Below are 24,686 nucleotides of genomic sequence, written 5' to 3'. Positions count from 1 at the left end.
GAATTTGACAGATGAAATCACTGCAGATGAGGTAGTCCAGGCTATTGATAAACTGGCCATCAAGAAAACGCCAGGGCCAGATGGGTTGACAGCTGAGTTTTATAAATGTTTTAAGACGATCCTGGCTCCCTACCTTGCGGAGGTTTTTAATAGCTGTTTGCAGGAGGGTTCTCTCCCTCCCTCCATGAGGCAATCTGCAGTGATCCTTCTGTCAAAGGGTAAAGATCCTTCGATTATTGAGAATTGGCGCCCCATTAGCCTTCTTAATGTCGATAGAAAGATACTGGCAAAGATTTTTTTCTGGCGATTATCGCCAGTGGCAGGCAGTTTGTTATCCCACCACCAGCACTGTTCGGTCCATGGTAGAAGCACTTTCTCAGCAGTGTTAGCCGTCCGGGAGGCCTTGGAGCGTTGTAGGGCTGCTGGTTGGGGTAAATTTTTGCTGACATTGGATCAGGCTAAGGCCTTTGATAGGGTTAATCATGAGTACTTATGGCTCCTTCTTGGCAGATATGGCCTGGGGGGGGTTTCATTGATTGGCTCAAGATTTTGTACAAAGGGGCTGAAAGCTTTCCGCTAGTTAATGGTTGGGTCGGGCAACCCTTTGTGGTTGGCTCAGGTGTGCGTCAGGGGTGCCCATTGAGTCCTCTGTTATATGCATTTGCAATCGACCCCTTCGTCAGAAGGCTGGAGAATGGGCCATTGTGTGGGGTACCTTTGGGCATCGCTGGTGAGCCTCCTTTGAAGGTTGTGGCCTATGCTGATGATGTTTCTGTTTTTGTCTTCTGGGACTGGGGAGGCGCAGGAGTGGTCTCAGTGATAACGCAGTATTCAGAGGCATCAGGTTCAAAGGTCAACCAGGACAAGTGTGAAGCTTTCTGGATGGGCGTGGAAGGTGAGAGCTTTGTTCTCCCGGATGACTTCCCGGAGCCCCAGCAAAAAATTAGAGTTCTAGGCATTGAATTTGGCCCAGGTGACTATGGTCATGCAAATTGGGTGAACAGGCTGGAGAATGCCGATGCCAAGGTGGCAAGCTGGAAAGGTTGGCAGCTTTCCTTGAGGGAAAAGGTTGATCTGATCAAGACTTACCTGATTCCGATTTTTCTATATGTCAGTTTTGTTTGCGTTTTGCCAGCTTCTCTCTATACCAGGGTCTATACTTGTTTCTTCCAGCTGTTATGGGGGAACAGAATAAACCTTGTCAAAAGGAATGTGACTTACCTTTCTAGGCGGGAGGGTGGTCTAGGGATGATCAACCCTGTAGTCTTTTTCTCTCTGATGTTTGTGAAGTACAATCTTGGTAACATGTTGGCAGAGAGACCGCCTGGGTGGGTTGGTATTTTCCAGTCCTGGTTTAGGCCCTTTCTGCGAGACTGGGAAAATGGTGGGCCAGTGAAAAGCCTGAGGGTCAAGCATGATAAGCTCCCGGCTTATGTTGCCCCGTGTTTGAAAATGCTTCGGCAGTGGCAAGTAACGGCAGGAGAAGTCAGATCTCTTCCAAGGAAACTTCTTGAGAAGCGGATCATGAGCTCTGTTTTTTGCGAGCCACTGGCCTTGAGGGATTGCCCAAGCCTGGTTTTGGGGGTGGGTTTGCGGTTGATTAATTTGGAGAGAATCCCAATGAAGTTTAGGGATCAGGCTTGGCTTGCCTTTCATGGAAAACTATATGTGAAGGGCAACTTGAAGTTTCTTTCCATGAGTGATCGGGGCTGCCCGAGAGTGGAGTGTGGAGGAGTGGTGGAGTCCATGGATCACTTTCTACTTCAGTGCCCTTTTAATATAGAGGTGTACAAGAGGGTGGGGAGGGCTCTGAGTATACCCTTCCTCCCCCATATGAGTTATGCAGAGTGGGTGTATGGGGCTTTCCAGACTCGTCGGGATTATGATTTGGAAACACTTTTTTTAGTTAGTTTAGTAGTCCGTTATTTCACGTGGAGTGCACGGTGTCAGGTATCCTTACGGGGTAAAATCCTCCCTGTGGAAGTGGTGGTGCAGAACATTCTGGGTGAGGTTGGGAAGATTCGGGGTCTTGAGAAAGACCGGTGGCAGCAGGAGGCCTGGATAAAGGCGTGGAGGAATATCAGGACTCTGTAGCGGCTGCCTGTTGATCTCGTGGTGTGCGGCTTTCTTTGTATTCTTCTTTCACTCCCTTAGATTTTCAGATCAAATACAATTTTGATAAAAGGCTACATGCATGGTGACGGTGATGTTCCTTAGTCTGGCTCTCCCATAGGGATTATGTTGTGCGCAATTTGTTTTTGCACTGTTTATTTTGTTCTTGTTCTTTCTGGTTTGTATAATTATATTCAATTATTTTGTAAATATGTTTTTATTTATTTATTATGTTTTTATTGTATATAAGTTGTTGTTTGTAAGATTTTCAATAAAACAAAATTAACCCCTCATAATGGGCACAGCGGGTGTACAGACCCGGGAACTCAGCACAGGGATGGTGGAAACCCCTCATAATGGGCACAGCGGGTGTACAGACCCGGGAACTCAGCACAGGGATGGTGGGAACCCCTCATAATGGGCACAGCGGGTGTACAGACCCGGGAACTCAGCACAGGGATGGTGGAAACCCCTCATAATGGGCACAGCGGGTGTACAGACCCGGGTACTCAGCACAGGGATGGTGGGAACCCCTCATAATGGGCACAGCGGGTGTACAGACCCGGGAACTCAGCACAGGGATGGTGGGAACCCCTCATAATGGGCACAGCGGGTGTACAGACCCAGGAACTCAGCACAGGGATGGTGGGAACCCCTCATAATGGGCACAGCGGGTGTACAGACCCAGGAACTCAGCACAGGGATGGTGGGAACCCCTCATAATGGGCACAGCGGGTATACAGACCCGGGAACTCAGCACAGGGATGGTGGGAACCCCTCATAATGGGCACAGCGGGTGGACAGACCCAGGAACTCAGCACAGGGATGGTGGGAACCCCTCATAATGGGCACAGCGGGTGTACAGACCCGGGAACTCGGCACAGGGATGGTGGGAACCCCTCATAATGGGCACAGCGGGTGTACAGACCCGGGAACTCAGCACAGGGATGGTGGGAACCCCTCATAATGGGCACAGCGGGTGTACAGACCCGGGAACTCAGCACAGGGATGGTGGGAACCCCTCATAATGGGCACAGCGGGTGTACAGTCCCGGGAACTCAGCACAGGGATGGTGAGAACCTCTCATAATGGGCACAGCGGGTGTACAGACCCGGGAACTCAGCACAGAGATGGAGGGAACCCCCTCATAATGGGCACAGCGGGTGTACAGACCCGGGAACTCAGCACAGGGATGGTGGGAACCCCTCATAATGGGCACAGCGGGTGTACAGTCCCGGGAACTCAGCACAGGGATGGTGGGAACCCCTCATAATGGGCACAGCGGGTGTACAGTCCCGGGAACTCAGCACAGGGATGGTGGGAACCCCTCATAATGGGCACAGCGGGTGTACAGACCCGGGAACTCAGCACAGAGATGGAGGGAACCCCCTCATAATGGGCACAGCGGGTGTACAGACCCGGGAACTCAGCACAGGGATGGTGGGAACCCCTCATAATGGGCACAGCGGGTGTACAGACCCGGGAACTCAGCACAGAGATGGAGGGAACCCCCTCATAATGGGCACAGCGGGTGTACAGACCCGGGAACTCGGCACAGGGATGGTGGGAACCCCTCATAATGGGCACAGCGGGTGTACAGACCCGGGAACTCAGCACAGGGATGGTGGGAACCCCTCATAATGGGCACAGCGGGTGTACAGACCCGGGAACTCGGCACAGGGATGGTGGGAACCCCTCATAATGAGCACAGCGGGTGTACAGTCCCGGGAACTCAGCACAGGGATGGTGAGAACCCCTCATAATGGGCACAGCGGGTGTACAGACCCGGGAAATCAGCACAGGGATGGTGAGAACCTCTCATAATGGGCACAGCGGGTGTACAGACCCGGGAAGTCAGCACAGGGATGGTGGGAACCCCTCATAATGGGCACAGCGGGTGTACAGACCCGGGAACTCAGCACAGGGATGGTGGGAACCCCTCATAATGGGCACAGCGGGTGTACAGACCCGGGAACTCAGCACAGGGATGGTGGGAACCCCTCATAATGGGCACAGCGGGTGTACAGACCCGGGAACTCAGCACAGGGATGGTGGGAACCCCTCATAATGGGCACAGCGGGTGTACGGGTGTCTTCTATTCAATCAGATTGGAACAGAATTCCGGGATTCGCGTTCAGTTTGAGGTTTTTCTGTGGACCGTGACGGAGGACGCTCTCAGCCCCTCCCCCTGCTGAGGTTTATTTTCTTGCCGCCCAGATATTCGATGACGTTTTGAAATCGATATGAAGGAGACAAATTCTCTAGTTTGACTTTCAAATCTATTTTGCCTGAGAATTTGTTTAGCTCTACGAAGTTGTTTCATTTGTGTCAGACGGTGAAAATTTGAGGAGGAACTCTTCTTGGTTGTCCCCAGAAGAAGCTTTCCCTTGTGTTCCTGTTTTGGTGACAACTGCCACCTTTTTTAGATTTCCCACCACTGTCTATCTCGGGGGAGGCTGAGTCTCCGTAGCGGGGGAGGGGGGGGGGGTAGAAAACCCGGCAGAGATCCTTCCCCAAGTATTGGTTGTAGATTTGGGTCTTTCTGTCAGTTTTGTTTCTATATTTTCTGCTCTTGTCTTTTCAGAGGCGGATAAGATCCCGGTGATGCGCGGTCAGTGGTTCATCGATGGTACTTGGCAGCCGCTGGAAGAAGACGAAGGTAACCTGATTGAGCAGGAACATCTGAACTGCTTCCGGGGGCAGAAGATGCACGACAACTTCGACCTGGAGGTGTCCAAGCCGGTGGTGGACCACAAGGATGGTGAGAGACATCCCCTCCCCCCCCCCCCCCCCCCGCTCTGCATCCATCAGAAAGAACTTGGCTGGTTGGGCCAGACCAGGGAACCCAATGGCTGAGATCTGTCCAATCAATAGGAAAGAACCTGCGTTGGGAGGCCCATAGAAGTCAATGGTGGCGCCTGTCAATACGTTGAAAACGAACGCACAAAAGAAACAAATGCTGACGTTGCACCGACCTATCCCTTCCCAAAACGCACCTATAGAGATCAATAGACCCCGCTTGGTTACTATGTATCTAGTAATGAATTGTATGTGAATCGGATCTCCTATGGGGAGGTTTTGGCTTCAGCCGAGTTCTTTCTGTGATTCCTCTTTTGATGAAACAAATTTTGTTGATGGTGAAAATTGAACTTGATCTGGTATAAAAAGTGCCAAAAGTAACATAACTCTAGTTCAGCACAGTGTGGCCCCTACAAGTCTTCAAATAGGTCCCTGTGGTTTATGAGGCCAGTCTATCGGTAGGACCTCCACTTCTCTCCAAGTTCCCTTCCGATGCTTCTACCATCTACCTATCAAATGCTAAAGCTTCATACTTTAGAAGTTCTGGCGTTTGGTGGTTGAATGACAGGGGGCGGGGTTTAGCATCAGTGGGCGGGGCTTAAAAATAGGAGGCTTCATGGGACACGAGGATCCATTTGAAATACCAGCCGGTTCTTCCAGGAACCCCAAAGTTCTGCCCCTCCAGCCTCTTCTCACCTTTTGGCATTTTTTAGACCAGTTTTGCCTTAAATGATAACTGATGCTGTTATTGGTTCCCCTGGTGGATCGATCACATGGGATTGCATATAGGTCACTAAATCACTAGAATGTCATGTAGGTGGGTCAGAATCCTTAAAGGGACAGTCCACCCAAAAGTCAGATTTCAATAATTATCCTAAAATGGTCCGAGTCTCTTCCTGCCCCGTTGTTTTGTCCGGGAACCTCTTGGGGCATATGTGCACCCCCATAATACCCATGTTCTCATTTAGGTCGCAATTACGGCTCTGAGCTAAGCTCCACCCTTCCAGAAACGGACCAGTCTGACAGCAGACAGGGGGAGTGGCTTAGTTCCTCAGAGGCAGGGTAGCAGTTGAGGCATTAGCATGGCATGCACTTATGGTCAGGAGGGCTCCTCGGGCGTATAAGAAACTACATAGGGATTTATAAAGGGCCTCGTCTTTAGTTCATTGGAACGCTTTAATTACCTGATCAGATTCATTCAAATATTTGAAATGTAGAAGTCCTGCCGGACGGCACACACCACACGGTCCTTCTGTTGTCTTTGTTGGGAACAAAGTCCCTGTCTGTGCACCCCTCTGATCTTTGGGTTACTTGGGTCCTAGCAGTTTGACTTGACAGGTAAACTTCCTCCACCACCATGAGCACAACTTTGTTGGCCAATAGGAGGCGCTCTCGTTGGCCGGACTTAACCCTGAAGTCGGGGAATTCAAACCCCAGTAATGAAGTGAAATTCATTTCAGAGGGACACTCTATGGAGGCATTTCTGTCTAACATACGTGTAGTAACTGCTTTATGGTCTCTTCTTTTACGTTGGACCTTTGCATGCAAAAGTTTAAATTTGCTCTCCAATGGAGTCCAGTTTCAGAAATTTCCAGTCCATGAGGGAGACTCACAAAGGCTGTATAGATGGATGTGTGGAGATCTTCATCGCTGCTTCTGGGTTCCCTGGCAGATATTAGTTGGGTTGGGCACCTCTAAACATTTTGTCACATTTTGGCTGGACTGTCCCTCTTCTTTTTTTTTTTTTTTTTTTTATTCCAATATGGCGGTCATCGTTATAAAGATTTCATTTTTTATGGCGATATTATGAGACTCGGATCCATCTTTAGACTAAATCATTAATAAGTAAATTCCTCAGAGTGGGTGGACATCATTATCCTCCTATAGTCCATGGATGCCCATGTTCACCGGCTCCTTCTATAGTCCATGGACGCCCGTGTTTATTCCTTCTATAGTCACTGGACACCTGTGTTCACCGGCTCCTTCTATAGTCCATGGACGCCTGTGTTCATCGGCTCCTTCGGTTGCCCATGGATGCCCCGTGTTCACCGGCTCCTTCGGTTGCCCATGGATGCCCCGTGTTCACCGGCTCCTTCGGTTGCCCATGGATGCCCCGTGTTCACCGGCTCCTTCGGTTGCCCATGGATGCCCCGTGTTCACCGGCTCCTTCTGTTGAGTATGGATGCCCCGTGTTCACCGGCTCCTTCGGTTGCCCATGGATGCCCCGTGTTCACCGGCTCCTTCTGTTGAGTATGGATGCCCCGTGTTCACCGGCTCCTTCGGTTGCCCATGGATGCCCCGTGTTCACCGGCTCCTTCTGTTGCCAATGGATGCCCCGTGTTCACCGGCTCCTAGGTGGATTGACCGGCTTCTGAATCCTGCATTAAAATTTACCAAATTAATTTAATATTCCTCATTCATTTGCATTCCACAAATCTGTTTAAAGATGCTGCCAATTTACCCTTTGCTGGAAATAGAGCCAAGGCTGGTCATGTGACCAGTGCCAAGTCAGCAGTCACATGGTCTTTGCCTGGAGGATTCGACTGTTCTGGCAGTCAGGTCAAGTCAGCGTCTCTACTTGAGCAACCATTGTCTTGGGTTTGGCCGTAGAATGAACCCTTCGTCTGTTCAGGTTTTCCAGCAAAAGATATGTTTGTAGCATCTTAAAGTTGAATTCTAGGCATGGAGATTGTTGTATTGTTCCAGCCTCAACCAACTATGTATCCACCAGACCTGTGGGATTCCTCTAGATCAGTGATGGTGAACCTCGGCACCCCAGATGTTTTGGAACTACATTTCCCATGATGCTCCCCTACACTGCAGAGTGCATGAGCATCATGGGCAATGTAGTTCTAAAACATCTGGGGTGCCGAGGTGCACCATCGCTGCCCTAGAAGCTGGAAATCAATCTGGTAGACACCACTACTACATCGCTGCTGCTGCTACTACTCTAGAGCTACACCGCTACTACAGTTATCTCCACCAGCTTCTTGGTCCTGTGCAGAGCAGATGCCCTGCTGCGTTGTGAGCACAGGAGGTTCGCCGCTGGATGCACTTCCTCAATCAATCAATGCGGAATGTTCTCTGGTGACTTTTTTTTGTTTTTTTTTATGTCACTGCCCCACCTCATCCAATGAGAGAGTGCTTTGCATTCACTGAGAAAAATAGAAGATGAATGGTGCCCATGCCCAGCACCCGCCCTTCTGTGTTCAGATGGCAGCAGGGCAGCCTTTCAGCAGAGGACACTGAATCTAGTGGCGATAAATGTAGTAGCGGTGTAGTAGTAGTGGTGTCTATACAGGAGTTTCCAGCTTCTACGGCAGCGGCCTCAAACTGACGGCCCTCCAGCTGTTGCAGAAATACAATTCCCATGAGGCATTGCAAGTACGACCGTTATCGACTCCCAGAGGCAGAGGCATGATGGGACTTGTAGTTTCGCATCAGCTGGAGGGCCGCCAAACTGAGACCCCTGTTCTACGGGGATCCGACAGATATGGTCAATATATAGTTGGTACAAGTTGCAACAATGTAATTCTTTTAACTTTTTAACTTTCACTAATCTTTAGCTAGAGGAAAAATTTTGTTGATTTTTGAGTTCTCTTCAGTTGGTCTTTCTCCTGTTTTAACCATTAGATTTGTTATCAGCCCCCGGGGACTGGAGGCTGTACTAACGGTCCCATTGTAGAATGTTGTGTGATAATCGCATGTTGTATAACCTTTTTGTGTTGCTCTCAAAGTTCTTGGTCCAGAGACGAGTAAAGTTTCCTTTCTTTGCTAGTTGCCCCTCCTCCCTTCTCCCTCCCCTTCCTGTTCAGTTGGAGAGGATATAACGAGAGCACAGGCGCCCCATGCGCCAAGAGAAGGCGTTACGAAGGTACGGTAACCTTAGACGCCTCGTAGATACTTTCCTAGATGCTTTGTACTGCCGCTGTATAGATGTAGATCACACTGGAGGAAGTCTTATGTCTCACGGCTTATGATCTCCAGAGGACACCGGTCTCTGAAATCTGGAGCCGGCATTGTCTGGGTCACCTGTAATGTTGGAGGGGCCCCCAATTCTTTAGGTAGACATGTTGGAGTCTTCATGATAAACCCAATTAGTTGCATTGGGTTTTTGTTTTTTACCTTTTTTATTTATGACATGGTGATTCTGCCAGTAACACCCTTCCTGTTTTAGGGTGACAACACTCTCTCATCAATCTATGGAGGAGCAGTGTTGTCACCCTAGGCTACTTCTCTGGGTCTCCTCTCCATTTCCATCAAAGAGGGGGGCGGGGGAATTTGTGGCTTATGGAAGATCGCTTGTTGGGATTTGATCAGTCACTAACCCAATAAAATAATGACCGCCTGCAAAAGATGAAACCCTCTCTGTTCCTGTGGGTGGTGTGATGGAACTTTTGCTCTTGTGGACCTCCGGGGCCTACTAATTTTGGACGCTTCAGTTGTGTCAGTGCTGCTGGCCACTCTGGTGCCTTTTGCCAATACCCTACATTACTACTCCAGTAATGCACTTGTAAACTAAAAATATAAATGCAAGTTACTCTCTAGGGGGAGAGAACCTCTGGGGGGTTCCAGGATGGAGAAAGAGACCTGCAGGCCCTTAGTAGATGACAGGCTCAGCAATAGCATGCAATGCCAAGCTGCAGCAAGCAAAGCCAGCAAACTTATTAGCGTGCATTAAAAATTTGGATTTACTCCAGAGATAAAATAATTCTGCCACTTTATAAAATGCTAGTCCATTGGCCTCTCGAGTATTCCATCCATTTCTGGTCTCCAGTACTCAGGAATGATGTGCTGGAAATGGAGAGAGTCTAAAAAATGGTGACAAAGCTAATAAGGAGGAGCTGGGTCGTGGAGTAACTGAGGAGCTGGGTAACGGAGGGGCTGGGTCATGGAGTAACGGAGGGGCTGGGTCGTGGAGTAACGGTGGAGCTCGGTAAAGGGAGGAGCTGGATCGTTGGCTCATGGAGGAAGGGGGGAGCTGGCTTGTGGAGGAACGGAGGAGCTCGGTTAAGGGAGGAGCTGGGTCGTGGAGGAACGGAGGAGCTCGGTTAAGGGAGGAGCTGGGTCGTGGAGGAACGGAGGAGCTCGGTTAAGGGAGGAGCTGGATCGTGGAGGAACGGAGGAGCTCGGTAAAGGGATGAGCTGGATCGTGGAGGAATTGATGGGAGCAGCTGGGTCGTGGAGGAAGGGAGGAGCTGGGTCGTGGAGGAAGGGAGGAGCTGGGTCGTGGAGCAAGGGAGGAGCTGGGTAAAGGAGGAGCTGGGTCATGGAGCAAGGGAGGAGCTAGGTCGTGGAGAAAGGGAGGAGCTGGGTAAAGGAGGAGCTGGGTCGTGGAGCACGAGAGGAGCTGGGTAAAGGAGGAGCTGGGTCGTGGAGAAAGGGAGGAGCTGGGTAAAGGAGGAGCTGGGTCGTGGAGCACGAGAGGAGCTGGGTAAAGGAGGAGCTGGGTCGTGGAGCACGAGAGGAGCTGGGTAAAGGAGGAGCTGGGTCGTGGAGCACGAGAGGAGCTGGGTCGTGGAGCAAGGAAGGAGCTGGGTAAAGGAGGAGCTGGGTCGTGGAGCAAGGAAGGAGCTGGGTAAAGGAGGAGCTGGGTCGTGGAGCAAGGGAGGAGCTGGGTAAAGGAGGAGCTGGGTCGTGGAGCAAGGAAGGAGCTGGGTAAAGGAGGAGCTGGGTCGGGGAGCAAGGGAGGAGCTGGGTCGTGGAGGAAGGGAGGATCTGGGTAAGGGAGGAGCTGGGTAAAAGAGGAGCTGGGTAAAGGAGCAAGGGAGGAGCTGGGTAAAGGAGGAGCTGGGTCGTGGAGTAAGGGAGGAACTGGGTAAGGGAGGAGCTGGGTAAAAGAGGAGCTGGGTAAAGGAGCAAGGGAGGAGCTGGGTCATGGAGGAAGGGAGGAACTGGGTCGTGGAGGAAGGGAGGAGCTGGGTAAGGGAGGAGCTGGGTCGTGGAGCAAGGGAGGAGCTGGGTTGTGGAGGAGCTGGGTCGTGGAGCAAGGGAGGAGCTGGGTAAAGGAGGAGCTGGGTTGTGGAGGAAGGGAGGAGCTAGGTCGTGGAGGAGCTGGGTCGTGGAGGAAGGGAGGAGCTGGGTCGTGGAGGAAGGGAGGAGCTGGGTAAAGGAGGAGCTGGGTCGTGGAGGAAGGGAGGAGCTGGGTAAAGAAGGAGCTGGGTCGTGGAGGAAGGGAAGAGCTGGGTCGTGGAGGAAGGGAGGAGCTGGGTAAAGGAGGAGCTGGGTCGTGGCGGAAGGGAGGAGCTGGGTCGTGGCGGCCTTTCGAGTATTCCATCCATTTCTGGTCTCCAGTACTCAGGAATGATGTGCTGGAAATGGAGAGAGTCTAAAAAATGGTGACAAAGCTAATAAGGAGGAGCTGGGTTGTGGAGTAACTTAGGGGCTGGGTAAAGGAGGGGTTGGGTCATGGAGTAACGGTGGAGCTCGGTAAAGGGAGGAGCTGGATCGTTGGCTCATGGAGGAAGGGGGGAGCTGGCTTGTGGAGGAACGGAGGAGCTCGGTTAAGGGAGGAGCTGGATCATGGAGGAATTGATGGGAGCAGCTGGGTCGTGGAGGAAGGGAGGAGCTGGGTCGTGGAGGAAGGGAGGAGCTAGGTCGTGGAGGAGCTAGGTCGTGGAGAAAGGGAGGAGCTGGGTAAAGAAGGAGTTGGGTCGTGGAGCACGAGAGGAGCTGGGTAAAGGAGGAGCTGGGTAAAGGAGGAGCTGGGTCGTGGAGCAAGGGAGGAGCTGGGTAAAGGAGGAGCTGGGTTGTGGAGCAAGGGAGGAGCTGGGTAAAGGAGGAGCTGGGTCATGGAGGAAGGGAGGACCTGGGTAAGGGAGGAGCTGGGTAAAAGAGGAGCTGGGTAAAGGAGGAGCTGGGTTGTGGAGGAAGGGAGGAACTGGGTCGCGGAGGAAGGGAGGAGCTGGGTAAAGGAGGAGCTGGGTCGTGGAGCAAGGGAGGAGCTGGGTAAGGGAGGAGCTGGGTAAAGGAGGAGCTGGGTAAAGGAGGAGCTGGGTTGTGGAGGAAGCGAGGAGCTAGGTCGTGGAGGAGCTGGGTCGTGGAGGAAGGGAGGAGCTGGGTAAAGGAGGAGCTGGGTCGTGGAGGAAGGGAGGAGCTGGGTAAAGGAGGAGCTGGGTCGTGGAGGAAGGGAGGAGCTGGGTAAGGGAGGAGCTGGGTAAAGGAGCAGCTGGGTCGTGGAGGAAGGGAGGAGCTGGGTAAAGGAGGAGCTGGGTCGTGGAGCAAGGGAGGAGCTGGGTTGTGGAGCAAGGGAGGAGCTGGGTAAAGGAGGAGCTGGGTTGTGGAGGAAGCGAGGAGCTAGGAAGGGAGGAGCTGGGTCGTGGAGGAAGGGAGGAGCTGGGTAAAGGAGGAGCTGGGTCGTGGAGGAAGGGAGGAGCTGGGTCATGGAGGGAGGGAGGAGCTGGGTGGTGGAGGAAGGGAGGAGCTGGGTAAAGGAGGAGCTGGGTCGTGGCGGAAGGGAGGAGCTGGGTCGTGGCGGCCTCTCGAGTATTCCATCCATTTCTGGTCTCCAGTACTCAGGAATGATGTGCTGGAAATGGAGAGAGTCTAAAAAATGGTGACAAAGCTAGCTAAGGGGGGCGCTGGGTCGTGGAGTAACTGAGGGGCTGGGTAAAGGAGGGGCTGGGTCATGGAGTAACGGAGGGGCTGGGTCGTGGAGTAACGGTGGAGCTCGGTAAAGGGAGGAGCTGGATCGTTGGCTCATGGAGGAAGGGGGGAGCTCGGTTAAGGGAGAAGCTGGGTCGTGGAGGAACGGAGGAGCTCGGTAAAGGGATGAGCTGGATCGTGGAGGAATTGATGGGAGCAGCTGGGTCGTGGAGGAAGGGAGGAGCTGGGTCGTGGAGGAACGGAGGAGCTCGGTAAAGGGATGAGCTGGATCGTGGAGGAATTGATGGGAGGAGCTGGGTCGTGGAGGAAGGGAGGAGCTGGGTCGTAGAGGAAGGGAGGAGCTGGGTCGTGGAGGAAGGGAGGAGCTGGGTAAAGGAGGAGCTGGGTCGTGGAGCAAGGGAGGAGCTGGGTAAAGGAAGAGCTGGGTCGTGGAGGAAGGGAGGAGCTAGGTCGTGGAGGAGCTGGGTCGTGGAGAAAGGGAGGAGCTGGGTAAACGAGGAGCTGGGTCGTGGAGCACGAGAGGAGCTGGGTAAAGGAGGAGCTGGGTCGTGGAGCACGAGAGGAGCTGGGTCGTGGAGCACGAGAGGAGCTGGGTCGTGGAGCAAGGGAGGAGCTGGGTAAAGGAGGAGCTGGGTTGTGGAGCAAGGGAGGAGCTGGGTAAAGGAGGAGCTGGGTTGTGGAGCAAGGAAGGAGCTGGGTCGTGGAGGAAGGGAGGAGCTGGGTAAGGGAGGAGCTGGGTAAAAGAGGAGCTGGGTAAAGGAGCAAGGGAGGAGCTGGGTCGTGGAGGAGCTGGGTCGTGGAGGAACTGGGTCGTGGAGGAGCTGGGTCGTGGAGGAGCTGGGTCGTGGAGGAGCTGGGTCGTGGAGGAGCTGGGTCGTGGAGGAGCTGGGTCGTGGAGGAGCTGGGTCGTGGAGGAGCTGGGTAAAGGAAGAGCTGGGTAAAGGAAGAGCTGGGTTGTGGAGGAAGGGAGGAGCTAGGTCGTGGAGGTGCTGGGTTGTGGAGGAAGGAAGGAGCTGGGTAAAGGAGGAGCTGGGTCGTGGCGGGAGGGAGGAGCTGGGTCGTGGCGGGAGGGAGGAGCTGGGTCGTGGCGGAAGGGTGGAGCTGGGTAAAGGAGGAGCTGGGTCGTGGCGGAAGGGAGGAGCTGGGTAAAGGAGGAGCTGGGTCGTGGAGGAAGGGGAGGAGCTGGGTCGTGGAGGAAGGGGAGGAGCTGGGTCGTGGAGGAAGGGAGGATCTGGGTCGTGGAGGAAGGGAGGATCTGGGTCGTGGAGGAACTCGGTTGGGAGGAACGTCTACAAACATTAAACTTCTCCCTGGAGAAGAGACACTTTAAGAGCCGGGGTCTCAAACTGGTGGCCCTCCAGCTGTTGCAAAGCTACAAGTCCCATGAGGCATCGCAAGGCTGACAGTTACAAGCGTGACTCTCGCAGAGGCATGATGGGAGTTGTAGATTTGCAACAGCTTGATGGCTGCCAGTTTGAGACCCCCTGCTTAAGAGGAAATACAATCACAATATACAAATGATGACTCTAGCATTAGGATAAAACTTTAATATTGGCTCTCTAAAGACACACCACCACCGACACACTGAACTTGGATGAGAAGTAGTTCAGTGTTTTAAACTGTTTAAGGGGTTTGCTATACTTAGAGCAGTCAGAACGTGGAGCTCCCTTCCTCAGTTGGTGGTGTTGGTGGAGAATGTAAATAAGAGAAAATGTATGTTTTTTTTTTTTTGTGAGTACAATGCACAGGTATATGGTAGTGGCATAAACGCACACTGGATGGACTGGGTGTCCTTTGTCAACCTTGCCAACTAAACTATGTAATTACTATGCCCTGTAATGATGTAAGATGTTGGCAGGAGGAATGTCCACACCCAGTGGTGGGTCTGACACACCTGAATGTTGGAAAGCAGACCCCCCCCCCCCCATACTCATCTATACTTCTCTCTCCTTTGCTAACTACAAAGAAAATACCCCAGGTATGGAGGGGCACTGGGGGTAGGTGGGTTCTGAGGTTGTCAGTTGGCCTTGTGTATGCTCTTCCTCCTGGGAATGGCTCCGGAATGTTCTGTAATGGTCGATGTGAAGACATTCGTCTACTTCTAGGTCAGAGGATGCAAAGGCTTCATTCCCCCGTCAGGCCCCTGTCTGCTGTATGGTTGGTGTCCTCCTGTCTTCTCTGTTGCTGATTAATGGCCGCTGAGTAGGAGCCGCTCTCCCTGTAGTACTGCTGACTTCTTAAAGTGCCCCCGCTCTTTATTAGAAAGCAAAGGCTTTGCCGCAGATGGGGGAGGGGCGGACTGTGCACATGGCAGCTGTATTCATTTCTGTAGTTACACTGGATAGTCGGAGGTTACAGGTCCAGTTATCGGCATCCTACCGACATGGATGATACCAAACCGGCCCAAAAGGTCATTGAGTATCGCCATGGATCTGGTGTTCCAGCCTTCAGAATTGGATCTCCCCAATTTTTATTAACTTTGGAAGGTCAGCTGTAGTGTGCGGGGGAGGGGGGACAGCGATCACCTGAAGTCTGACAGTTGCTGTCTTGAAAAGCCAAGGCCGGTACGACTTCACATCCCTATCTCCTGCGGGATCCTGTTATAGCGTCATGTTGTGCTCACTCAGGAGCTGGGAGACAGTATATGAGGTCAGCAACTGTCAGTGAATGATGATCTTATGTCGGCTGATTGACAGCAACTGTTAGCCTCTTTCTGCACCCGGAATATACAGCCACCATTAGTAATAAATGGCTGTCGGTGGCTTTACTCCTTTTCTTGCATAAGCCCATGTGTGCGTTTTGGGGTTTTACATCTGTCGGCATGCGCAGGTTTGTACGAGTAGCGGCGTCGGTTCACCTACAGCCATTCATTATTATGGGATGCAGTACAGAGGGTCCCCGGGTTACGAACCCGTTAGGGACTGTCCTCTTTGCAATTCGGAAATGTTCGTAAGTCGGCCTCGCATGCGCAGTACGTCAATTACGGACATTTCTGATGCTCCGTCTGGCCGCCATGCGCAGAACGGCCGATGTCCGTGCAAAATGGCAGAGGGTCCCCGTAGCGCCCGGTTTGTAAGTAGATCTTCGTAGGTCAGGCGTCGTAAGTCGGGGACCCCCTCTATGTGGCAGCTGGATATTCCGGGTGTGGAAATACGTTCCTATATGTACGAGTCCTTCTATACACAGCAGGGGGCGGGCTTTTTACAGAGAATAGATGCAAGTACTCTTTCCTCTCCCAAATTACCTTTGTCTCCGCCCCTACCTGCCCCTGAGCACCGTCCCTTGTCTCCGGCCCCCTACCTGCATCTGAGCACCGTCCCTTGTCCGCGGCCCCCTACCCGACGATGAGCACCGTCTCTCTGGTCTCCGGCCCCCTACCCGACGATGAGCACCGTCTCTCTGGTCTCCGGCCCCCTACCCGCCTCTGAGTACCGTCTCTCTGGTCTCCGGCCCCCTACCCGCCTCTGAGTACTGTGTCTCTGGTCTCCGGCCCCCTACCCGCCTCTGAGTACTGTGTCTCTGGTCTCCGGCCCCCTACCCGCCTCTGAGTACTGTGTCTCTGGTCTCCGGCCCCCTACCCGCCTCTGAGCACCGTGTCTCTGGTCTCCGGCCCCCTACCCACCTGTGAGTACCGTGTCTCTGGTCTCCGGCCCCCTACCCGCCTCTGAGTACCGTGTCTCTGGTCTCCGGCCCCCTACCCGCCTCTGAGTACCGTGTCTCTGGTCTCCGGCCCCCTACCCGCCTCTGAGTACCGTGTCTCTGGTCTCCGGCCCCCTACCCGCCTCTGAGTACCGTGTCTCTGGTCTCCGGCCCCCTACCCGCCTCTGAGTACCGTGTCTCTGGTCTCCGGCCCCCTACCCGCCTCTGAGTACCGTGTCTCTGGTCTCCGGCCCCCTACCCGCCTCTGAGTACCGTGTCTCTGGTCTCCGGCCCCCTACCCGCCTCTGAGTACCGTCTCTCTGGTCTCCGGCCCCCTACCCGCCTCTGAGTACCGTCTCTCTGGTCTCCGGCCCCCTACCCGCCTCTGAGTACTGTGTCTCTGGTCTCCGGCCCCCTACCCGCCTCTGAGTACTGTGTCTCTGGTCTCCGGCCCCCTACCCGCCTCTGAGTACTGTGTCTCTGGTCTCCGGCCCCCTACCCGCCTCTGAGCACCGTGTCTCTGGTCTCCGGCCCCCTACCCACCTGTGAGTACCGTGTCTCTGGTCTCCGGCCCCCTACCCGCCTCTGAGTACCGTGTCTCTGGTCTCCGGCCCCCTACCCGCCTCTGAGTACCGTGTCTCTGGTCTCCGGCCCCCTACCCGCCTCTGAGTACCGTGTCTCTGGTCTCCGGCCCCCTACCCGCCTCTGAGTACCGTGTCTCTGGTCTCCGGCCCCCTACCCGCCTCTGAGTACCGTGTCTCTGGTCTCCGGCCCCCTACCCGCCTCTGAGTACCGTGTCTCTGGTCTCCGGCCCCCTACCCGCCTCTGAGTACCGTGTCTCTGGTCTCCGGCCCCCTACCCGCCTCTGAGTACCGTGTCTCTCGTCTCCGGCCCCCTACCCGCCTCCTCTGAGCACCGTCTCTCTGGTCTCCCGCCCCCTACCTGCCTCTGAGCACCGTGTCTCTGGTCTCCGGCCCCCTACCCGCCTCCTCTGAGCACCGTCTCTCTGGTCTCCGGCTCCCTACCTGCCTCTGAGCACCGTGTCTCTGGTCTCCGGCCCCCTACCCGCCTCAATAGCAACAATAGAACCTCCAGCATGCACAAGCATCATTTGGCAGTACATACATTCAGCGATCCCTCTAGATATACACAAATTTCAATGTTCTGCATTCATCTACAAAGCTGAATGGTGTTGCTCTGTAGAAACAATAGATCAATAGATCGTTCCTTCTGATCGTTCTTTCTATTTTCTTCTTGCAGTTTTTTTTTCTCTCTCTATGCTGCCAGTCTCTGTTCATGACAAAATGTCCGTGTGTAACCGAACCCGATGAGTGAGCGCAGGTAGAGGGAGCGCCATTTATTATAGCGATATTTCTGAATTAAGTGTCACATTTTATTTATATTCACATCTTGACTTCTAAAAGTCTTGTCAGTGTGTTTTTTTTTTTTTTTTTTTTTTTTTTTTTTGTAAATGCAGATCTGGGATAAGAGTTTTTTTCAGGACGGGGTTAATCCTCGGTTCAACCGACGCTTGTGCGCACATCGCTGCCCTCACCGCCATTACACAAGTCTATGGAGGGTTTATATCAGGGCACCGTCCACCTCTTATACATTGCAAGCCTGTAGGAGACTCACAGATGTGTGACGGAAAAGGAGCTGCTATTTTATATTTTGCACTAAAAATAGAGATTTGTTTCTCTTAAATTAGGTAAAAATTGCATGCAATCGTTTTTAAATATAACTCGTTTATGTGGCGAAATACTAGCAAAACAACTGACTTTTAAGCTAATTTTATAAGACTTGGAGGTGAAACTCTCTTCCTACATTTTTTATTTATTTATTTTTCCAGAGAATGAATTTATTTATTTTTTCCTTCATTTTACATTTTTTCTATTTTTTGTTTTAGCCGTGTTCTTTTAAATGTTATAATATAATTATATAATAATATAATTTTTTATTTTTTAGAAAATGTTATTTAAATGCATATTTTTTTTTTTTTTTTTTTTAATTAATAAAACTCATGACTTTAATAAAGTTAGGGTAAAAGGTTTTTACTTTCCCTTTTTTTTTTTTTTTTCTTTTTTTAAAGCGTTTGTTAGACTCTGCCGTGGTGTCCCAGCTTGCCGCGCTCTCCGGGGTCTGTAGCTCCCAGTCTGTGTCTATTGGTAATGGAGCCGCAGCACCCCCCCCCCATCATATGACAAATCTTCCCTCCTCTGATCGCATTTCTTTCATTTCAGCCGCTCACAGCCTGAAGCTGAGCCGCAGCCACGTGGACTGGCACAGCGTGGACGAGGTCTACCTCTACAGCGACGCCACCACCTCCAAAATAGCGCGGACCGTCACCCAGAAGCTGGGCTTCTCCAAGGGTAAGCCGTCTGATTTTTATTTATTTTTTATTATTATTTATTTTTTATTTATTTATTTTTTTCCCCGGGAATAACAAGGCGCGATTGGCCGGTTAGAGATCCCGGAACTCCGCTAAGGTGATCACATGTGAACCTCTCAACCTTTTCACTGCTACGGCGGTTTTTGCACGTTCCCTTTTCGCCTCGGTCTATGGTTTATATGAGAAGATTGGTCACTTGTCTAACACCATAAGAGGACTCCTTTACAGATTGATGAACTGACAATAGTCTATTTTTCAGTATCTGTGTTATGCAGCTTTATTTTCACTATATCACATAATTATTATTCACAGTTGCATTTATAGTGTATTGGGTATTGCATATCACACGCAATATTACTTACACTTATCTCACAATAAGCGGGAGAATTTTCCCTTTAGCACGGGTTTTCTATACTTGCCTCATTTTTTTAGGTTATTGTGTTCACCTCTACATTTTTGTTTCACATTTACTGTAACTTTGTTTGTTTGAGTGTTAGCTGCTAATCTCATTAGGCTCGGTTCACACAGTACGCGGCACGACTTGCAGCGCCGCGACCTCAGCGGCGACTTGCAAAACGACTTCTGTATAGAAGTCAATGCAAGTCGCCCGAAGTCGCCGCAAAAGTAGTACAGGAACCTTTTTTCTAAGTCGGAGCGACTCGAGTCGCTCCTATTAGAACGGTTCCGTAGTACAGAACGGGGCGCTACTTGTCAGGCGGCGAAGTCGCCTGGACAAGTCGCCCCTGTGTGAACCGAGCCTGAGAGTAGCGCAGTGTTTTCCCCTCTTGTTACATTTGTTATTTAAAATGACCATCCGCGCTCCTTCTCTGTATCCAGGATCTGCTGTTTCTGCAGCAAGGTGTAGACCAGAGGTTGGCGTTGAGCACCATCAAGGGGCAGATTTCAGCTCTGGCTGTCTTTTTTTTTTTTTTTTTCAAAGACCCCTGGCATCTCACTCATTAGTGAGTACCTTTGTTCAGGGGGTGCGCCATGTAGTCCCTCCGGTGCGTCCTCCGTTACCTCCGCGGGATTTGAACCTGGTGTTGTCGGTGCTTCAGAAGCCGCCGTTTGAGAATATCAGGGAGATTCCCTTGTTGACCCTTTCACAGAAGGTGGTCTTTCTAGTGGCCATCACATCGGCCAGGAGGGTTTCGGACTTGGCGGCCTTGTCCTGCAAGTCGCCTTATCTGGTCATCCACAGGGATAAGGTGGTGTTGCGTCCGCAACCGTCCTTTCTACCGAAGGTGGTTTCGGCTTTTCATATCAATGAGGACATTGTGTCCTAAGCCGACGCACCCCAAAGAGGTGACCCTTCACACTCTGGATGTGGTTAGGGCTCTGAAGGTGTACTTGTCTGCCACAGTTTCCTTTCGGAAGTCAGACTCACTGTTTGTTTCGGTGGCTGGTCCTAAGAAGGGCATAGCGATCTCGTCGGCCACCATTTCCAGGCAGATCGTAGTTTCCAGACAGATCGTAGTCCAAGCCCACGCCTTGAAGGGGCAGGCACCCCCCTTTCCAGTCATGGCCCACTCTACATGAGCAATCGGAACGTCTTGGTCCTTTCCGATGCCAAGCGTCTGTCGCTCAGGTGTGTAAGGCGGCGATCTGGTCGTCTGTCCGTACGTTTACCAAGCTCTACAAGGTAGACCTCAGTGCATCGGCTGCAGGCCAGTTTTGGGCGTAAAGTTTTGCAGGCGGCCGTGTAGTTGCTATTGAATTATTTCCTGGTTTTTCGATAAAAACGCCGTACTGTTTTGGTTAATGCACTGTTGCATTACTTCCGCAATGTTGCGGTCTTGGGGATCACTCCTATTGAGGATTCCCGGTTATATGCTGGAGTTTCCACACACTGCTGTTTTTTTTTTTTTGTGGGTTTAGTGTCACTAGTTCCCACTTGTTAAACCATAGTGTAGCGTTAAAAAAAGAAAAGTGACCTTTTATATATAACCACTCAGTGATCTCACATTATTATATAGATATCAAAACCGGGATTATATAGCATTCATTTAAAAATAATGTTCATCCAAATACACCTTATGTGCACAATTTTTAGTGTAAAAAAATGAAAAAACATAAAGTGATGCAAAGAAGTCCAAAAAGAGATACAAAAAAGTCTCTTATAGATATTGATCCAATCCACACGTGAAGTAGAAATCACCGTCCACCTTCTTTATATGAAGACAACATGCAGACACCACGTAGTATTCCCATCACCATTTATGATATAGGCTTACCAGATATATTGGATCCAAACGAATATACATTCGAAGGATCGCAAAGGCTTATGCACTCTTATGCAGATCTTTCAAAGATAAACTCTCCAGGGAACTTTCAGATCAGACTATTCCATTCCAGTACTCAAATAATGAAATATCTTCAGCAATGTAATCCAGCTCACATTGTCGAACCCATACAAAAAGGAAATGAGGGCCACAATAGTGTAATTCCGTTTTAAAAGAAAATTTAATAAAAAAGTAATGAACTTACATGTATACAATGAATCAAGCGCTTATTTCATAAAAGACACAGCTGCAGTAGGAGTCCCAACGCGTTTCATCCTCAAAAGAAGTCATCTGGGGACGTCCCTTTTAGTTAGAGAGAGGAGCTGTGTCGGTCGGTAAATTACAGAGAAAAGGATTTTACGGGGAGTACAAAAAAAAATCCTATTTTTTTGAGAGATACTTTCAATAGGAACACGTCTAAGACCCCTTTCACACTGAGGCACGATAGCGTTAAAAGTAGCGCCTGCAAAGCGTCCTGAAAAGGGCTCCATTCACTCCAGTGTGAAAGCCCCGAGTGCCTCCACACTGGAGCGGTGCGCTGGCAGGGCGTCAGAAAAAAGGGAGCGGTGAACTCGCTGCTCCTCCACCGCTCCTCCTCATTGATATCAATGGGGCAGTGCTGCTATACCGCCAGCAAAATGCTGCTGCGCTGCCTCATTGTTTGTTTTTATTTATTTTTTAACCACTTGCCTACCGGACATTCTCACCCCCCTCCTGCCCAGGCCAATTTTCAGCTTTTGGCGCTCTAACTTTAAATGCCAATTACGCAGTCATGCAACACTGTACCCATATGACATTTTTATCATTTTTTATTTTTTTCCCCGCACAAATAGCTTTTTTTTTTTTTTTTTTGGTGGTGGTATTTAATCCGCTACTAGCGAAGGGCTCCAACCCCCACTACTAGCAAGGTGTACCTAATAAAGGGGGTCCAACCCGCTACTAGCAAGGTGTACCTAAATAAAGGGGGTCCAACCCGCTACTAGCAAGGTGTACCTAAATAAAGGGGGTCCAACCCGCTACTAGCAAGGTGGGCCTAATAAAGGGGGTCCAACCCGCTACTAGCAAGGTGGGCCTAATAAAGTGGCCAGTGAGTGTATATTCATCTGTCGTTGAATAGAAGACATTCCTATGTGAGTCTGTAGAGAAGTTTCGGACTGTAGAGAATCCCTCCTCGGGTATAACGGATACAATAATCACCAAGTGAGCTAAATAATTAAGATTCTGGAATTTGTGTCACCCGGATCTCTCTGTGGTTATAGTAACAAAGTATCCATTACAGAGACACAAGGAGGAGATTAGAAGCTCTTCAGGTAAAACGTGAATAAAGACGACACAAAGTATCTGCAGACCCCACAATCTATAGATGGAGATCAGACATCTCCCATCCCCCGTGCTTCTCTCCCCCATTGTCCCCTCCGTGTGATCCGGGATTGGGATCAATAATAATAAATCTCACCCAGGACATGGAATGATCGTTTCACGCACAATGTTCCCTTGATGGGAATTTGGATTAAGATCCAAGACTTTTATATTGTATACCGGTCAGTCATAACATTGTGACCACTGACAGTGATAATCTGGATTATCTGGTTACAATGACATCTGGAAGTGGGTGGGATACAGTGGCGGCTCGTCCGAGCGAGGCGCTTCATTTGCCCAAGAAAAAACTCACTCCGTGTCGCGGTTGATCGCGTCACAGCTTCCGGCGCGATGGACTGAGCAGTGCTACCGACGTCACTCAAGGAAGGGACATTGGCACTCGTCACTTGCTCAGTCCCAGCGTCAGCGCTCGCTCCTGATGTCTATCGATGTTCGGCAGCACCGATGGGTTAGATGGGGCTGCTGCCACCCACCACCCTTTAATCATCCTCGTTTTCTGACATTTTATCCTTAGTTTGGATGGCAGCTCCCCCCTCCCCCACCCAACCCCATGCAGCCTGGTATATGATGTGCAGCCTGTGTATATGATGTGCAGAGCCCAGTGTATATGATGTGCAGAGCCCAGTGTATATGATGTGCAGAGCCCAGTGTATATGATGTGCAGCCTGGTATATGATCTCGCCCCCGCCCTGCCCCCCCACCCCCCCCCCCCCCCCCCCTTATAGGAATTTAAAGTATCTGCTAGTGACGGCTTGGTGCCAGACACCACCGCGTACCTTCAGAAGTCTAGTGGAGTCCACGGGTGAGAGACAGAGTCAGGAGAGGGGGACCTATCCATATTGGGGGGGGGGGGGGGGGGTCATGTTATGGCCGATCTGTGCAGACTATTGAATGTGGCTCTCCCTCCCTCTCTCTCCCTCTCTCTCTCCCTCCCTCTCTATCCCCCCCTCTATCCCCCTCTCTCTCTCTCCTCTCTCTCTCTCTCTCTCTCTCTCTCCCTCCCCCTCTCTCTCTCTCCCCCCCGCCTCTCCTCTCTCTCTCTCCCTCTCTCTCTCTCTCCCCCTCTCTCTCTCTCCCCCTCTCTCTCTCTTCTCTCCCCTCCCCCTCTCTCTCTCTCTCTCTCTCTCCCCCCCCCTCTCTCTCTCTCCCCCTCTCTCTCCTCCCCCCCTCTCTCTCTCTCTCTCCCCTCTCTCTCTCTCTCCCCCCTCTCTCTCCTCTCCCTCTCTCTCTCTCTATCCCCCCCTCTCTCTCTCTCTCCCCCTCTCTCTCTCTCTCCCCTCTCTCTCTCTCTCTCCCCCCTCTCCTCTCCTCTCTCTCTCTCCCCCTCTCTCTCTCTCTCTCTCCCCCCCTCTCTCTCTCTCCCCCCTCTCTCCCTCTCTCTCTCTCTCTCTCTCTTCTCTTCCCCCCCTCTTCTCTCTCTCTCTCTCTCTCTCTATCCCCCCCTCTCTCTTCCCCCTCTCTCTCTCTCTCCCCCCCCTCTCTCTCTCTATCCCCCCCTCTCTCTCTCTCTCCCCCCTCTCTCTCTCTCTCTTCCCCCTCTCTCTCTCTCTCCCCCCCCCTCTCTCTCTCTCTCTTCTCTCTCTCTCTCTCTCTATCCCCCCCTCTCTCTCTCTCTCTCTCTATCCCCCCTCTCTCTCTCTCTCTCTCTCTATCCCCCCCTCTCTCTATCCCCCCCTCTCTCTCTATCCCCCCCTCTCTCTCTATCCCCCCTCTCTCTCTCTCTCTCTATCCCCCCCCTCTCTCTCTCTCTATCCCCCCCCTCTCTCTCTATCCCCCTTCTCTCCCTCTCTCTCTATCCCCCCTCTCTCTCTCTCTCTCTCTCATCCCCCCCCTCTCTCTCTCTCTCTCTATCCCCCCCCCTCTCTCTCTCTATCCCCCCCCTCTCTCTCTCTCTCTCTCTCTCTCTCTATCCCCCCCTCTCTCTCTCTCTCTATCCCCCCTCTCTCTCTCTCTCTCTCCCCCCCCTCTCTCTCTCTCTCTCTCTCTATCCCCCCCTCTCTCTCTCTCTCTCTCTCTCTATCCCCCCCTTTCTCTCTCTCTCTCTCTCTCTACCCCCCCCCTCTCTCTCTCTCTATCCCCCCCTCTCTCTCTCTCTCTCTCTCTACCCCCCCTCTCTCTCTCTATCCCCTCTCTCTCCTCTCTCTCTCTCTCTCTCTTCTATCCCCCCTCTCTCTCTCTATCCCCCCCCTCTCTCTTTCTCTTCCCCCCCCCTCTCTCTCTCTCTCCCCCCCTCTCTCTCTCTCTCTATCCCCCCTTCCCTCTCTCTCTCTCTCTCTCTATCCCCCCCTCTCTCTCTCTATCCCCCTCTCTCTCTTTCTCTTCCCCCCCTCTCTTTCTCTTCCCCCCCCTCTCTCTCTCCCCCCCCCTCTCTCTCTCTATCCCCTCTCTCTCCCCTCTCTCTCTCTCTCTATCCCCCCCTCTCTCTCTCTATCCCCCCCCCCCCTCTCTCTCTCTCCTCTCTCTCTCTCCCCCCCTCTCTC

General features: G+C 51.9%; 1 protein-coding gene across 1 annotated transcript in view; it reads left to right on the top strand.

The window, feature by feature from the left end:
• DDHD1 (DDHD domain containing 1) overlaps positions 1-24,686 on the top strand; it is a gene marked incomplete in the record, with an annotated part of 92,031 nt that overhangs the window by 15,784 nt on the left and 51,561 nt on the right. The window contains 3 exon segments of the mRNA XM_077466655.1: positions 4,697-4,873; positions 8,690-8,785; positions 18,396-18,524. Coding sequence (XP_077322781.1) covers positions 4,697-4,873; positions 8,690-8,785; positions 18,396-18,524 — 402 coding nt within the window.

This window comes from Lithobates pipiens, unplaced genomic scaffold (genome assembly GCF_037356315.1).
Source record: "Lithobates pipiens isolate NorthernLeopardFrog02 unplaced genomic scaffold, aLitPip1_a1.2 Scaffold_37, whole genome shotgun sequence".
NCBI classification, from domain to species: Eukaryota; Metazoa; Chordata; class Amphibia; order Anura; family Ranidae; genus Lithobates; species Lithobates pipiens.
The sequence above is the reverse complement of the archived record's forward strand: the minus strand, read 5'-3'. Positions and strand labels throughout refer to the sequence as shown.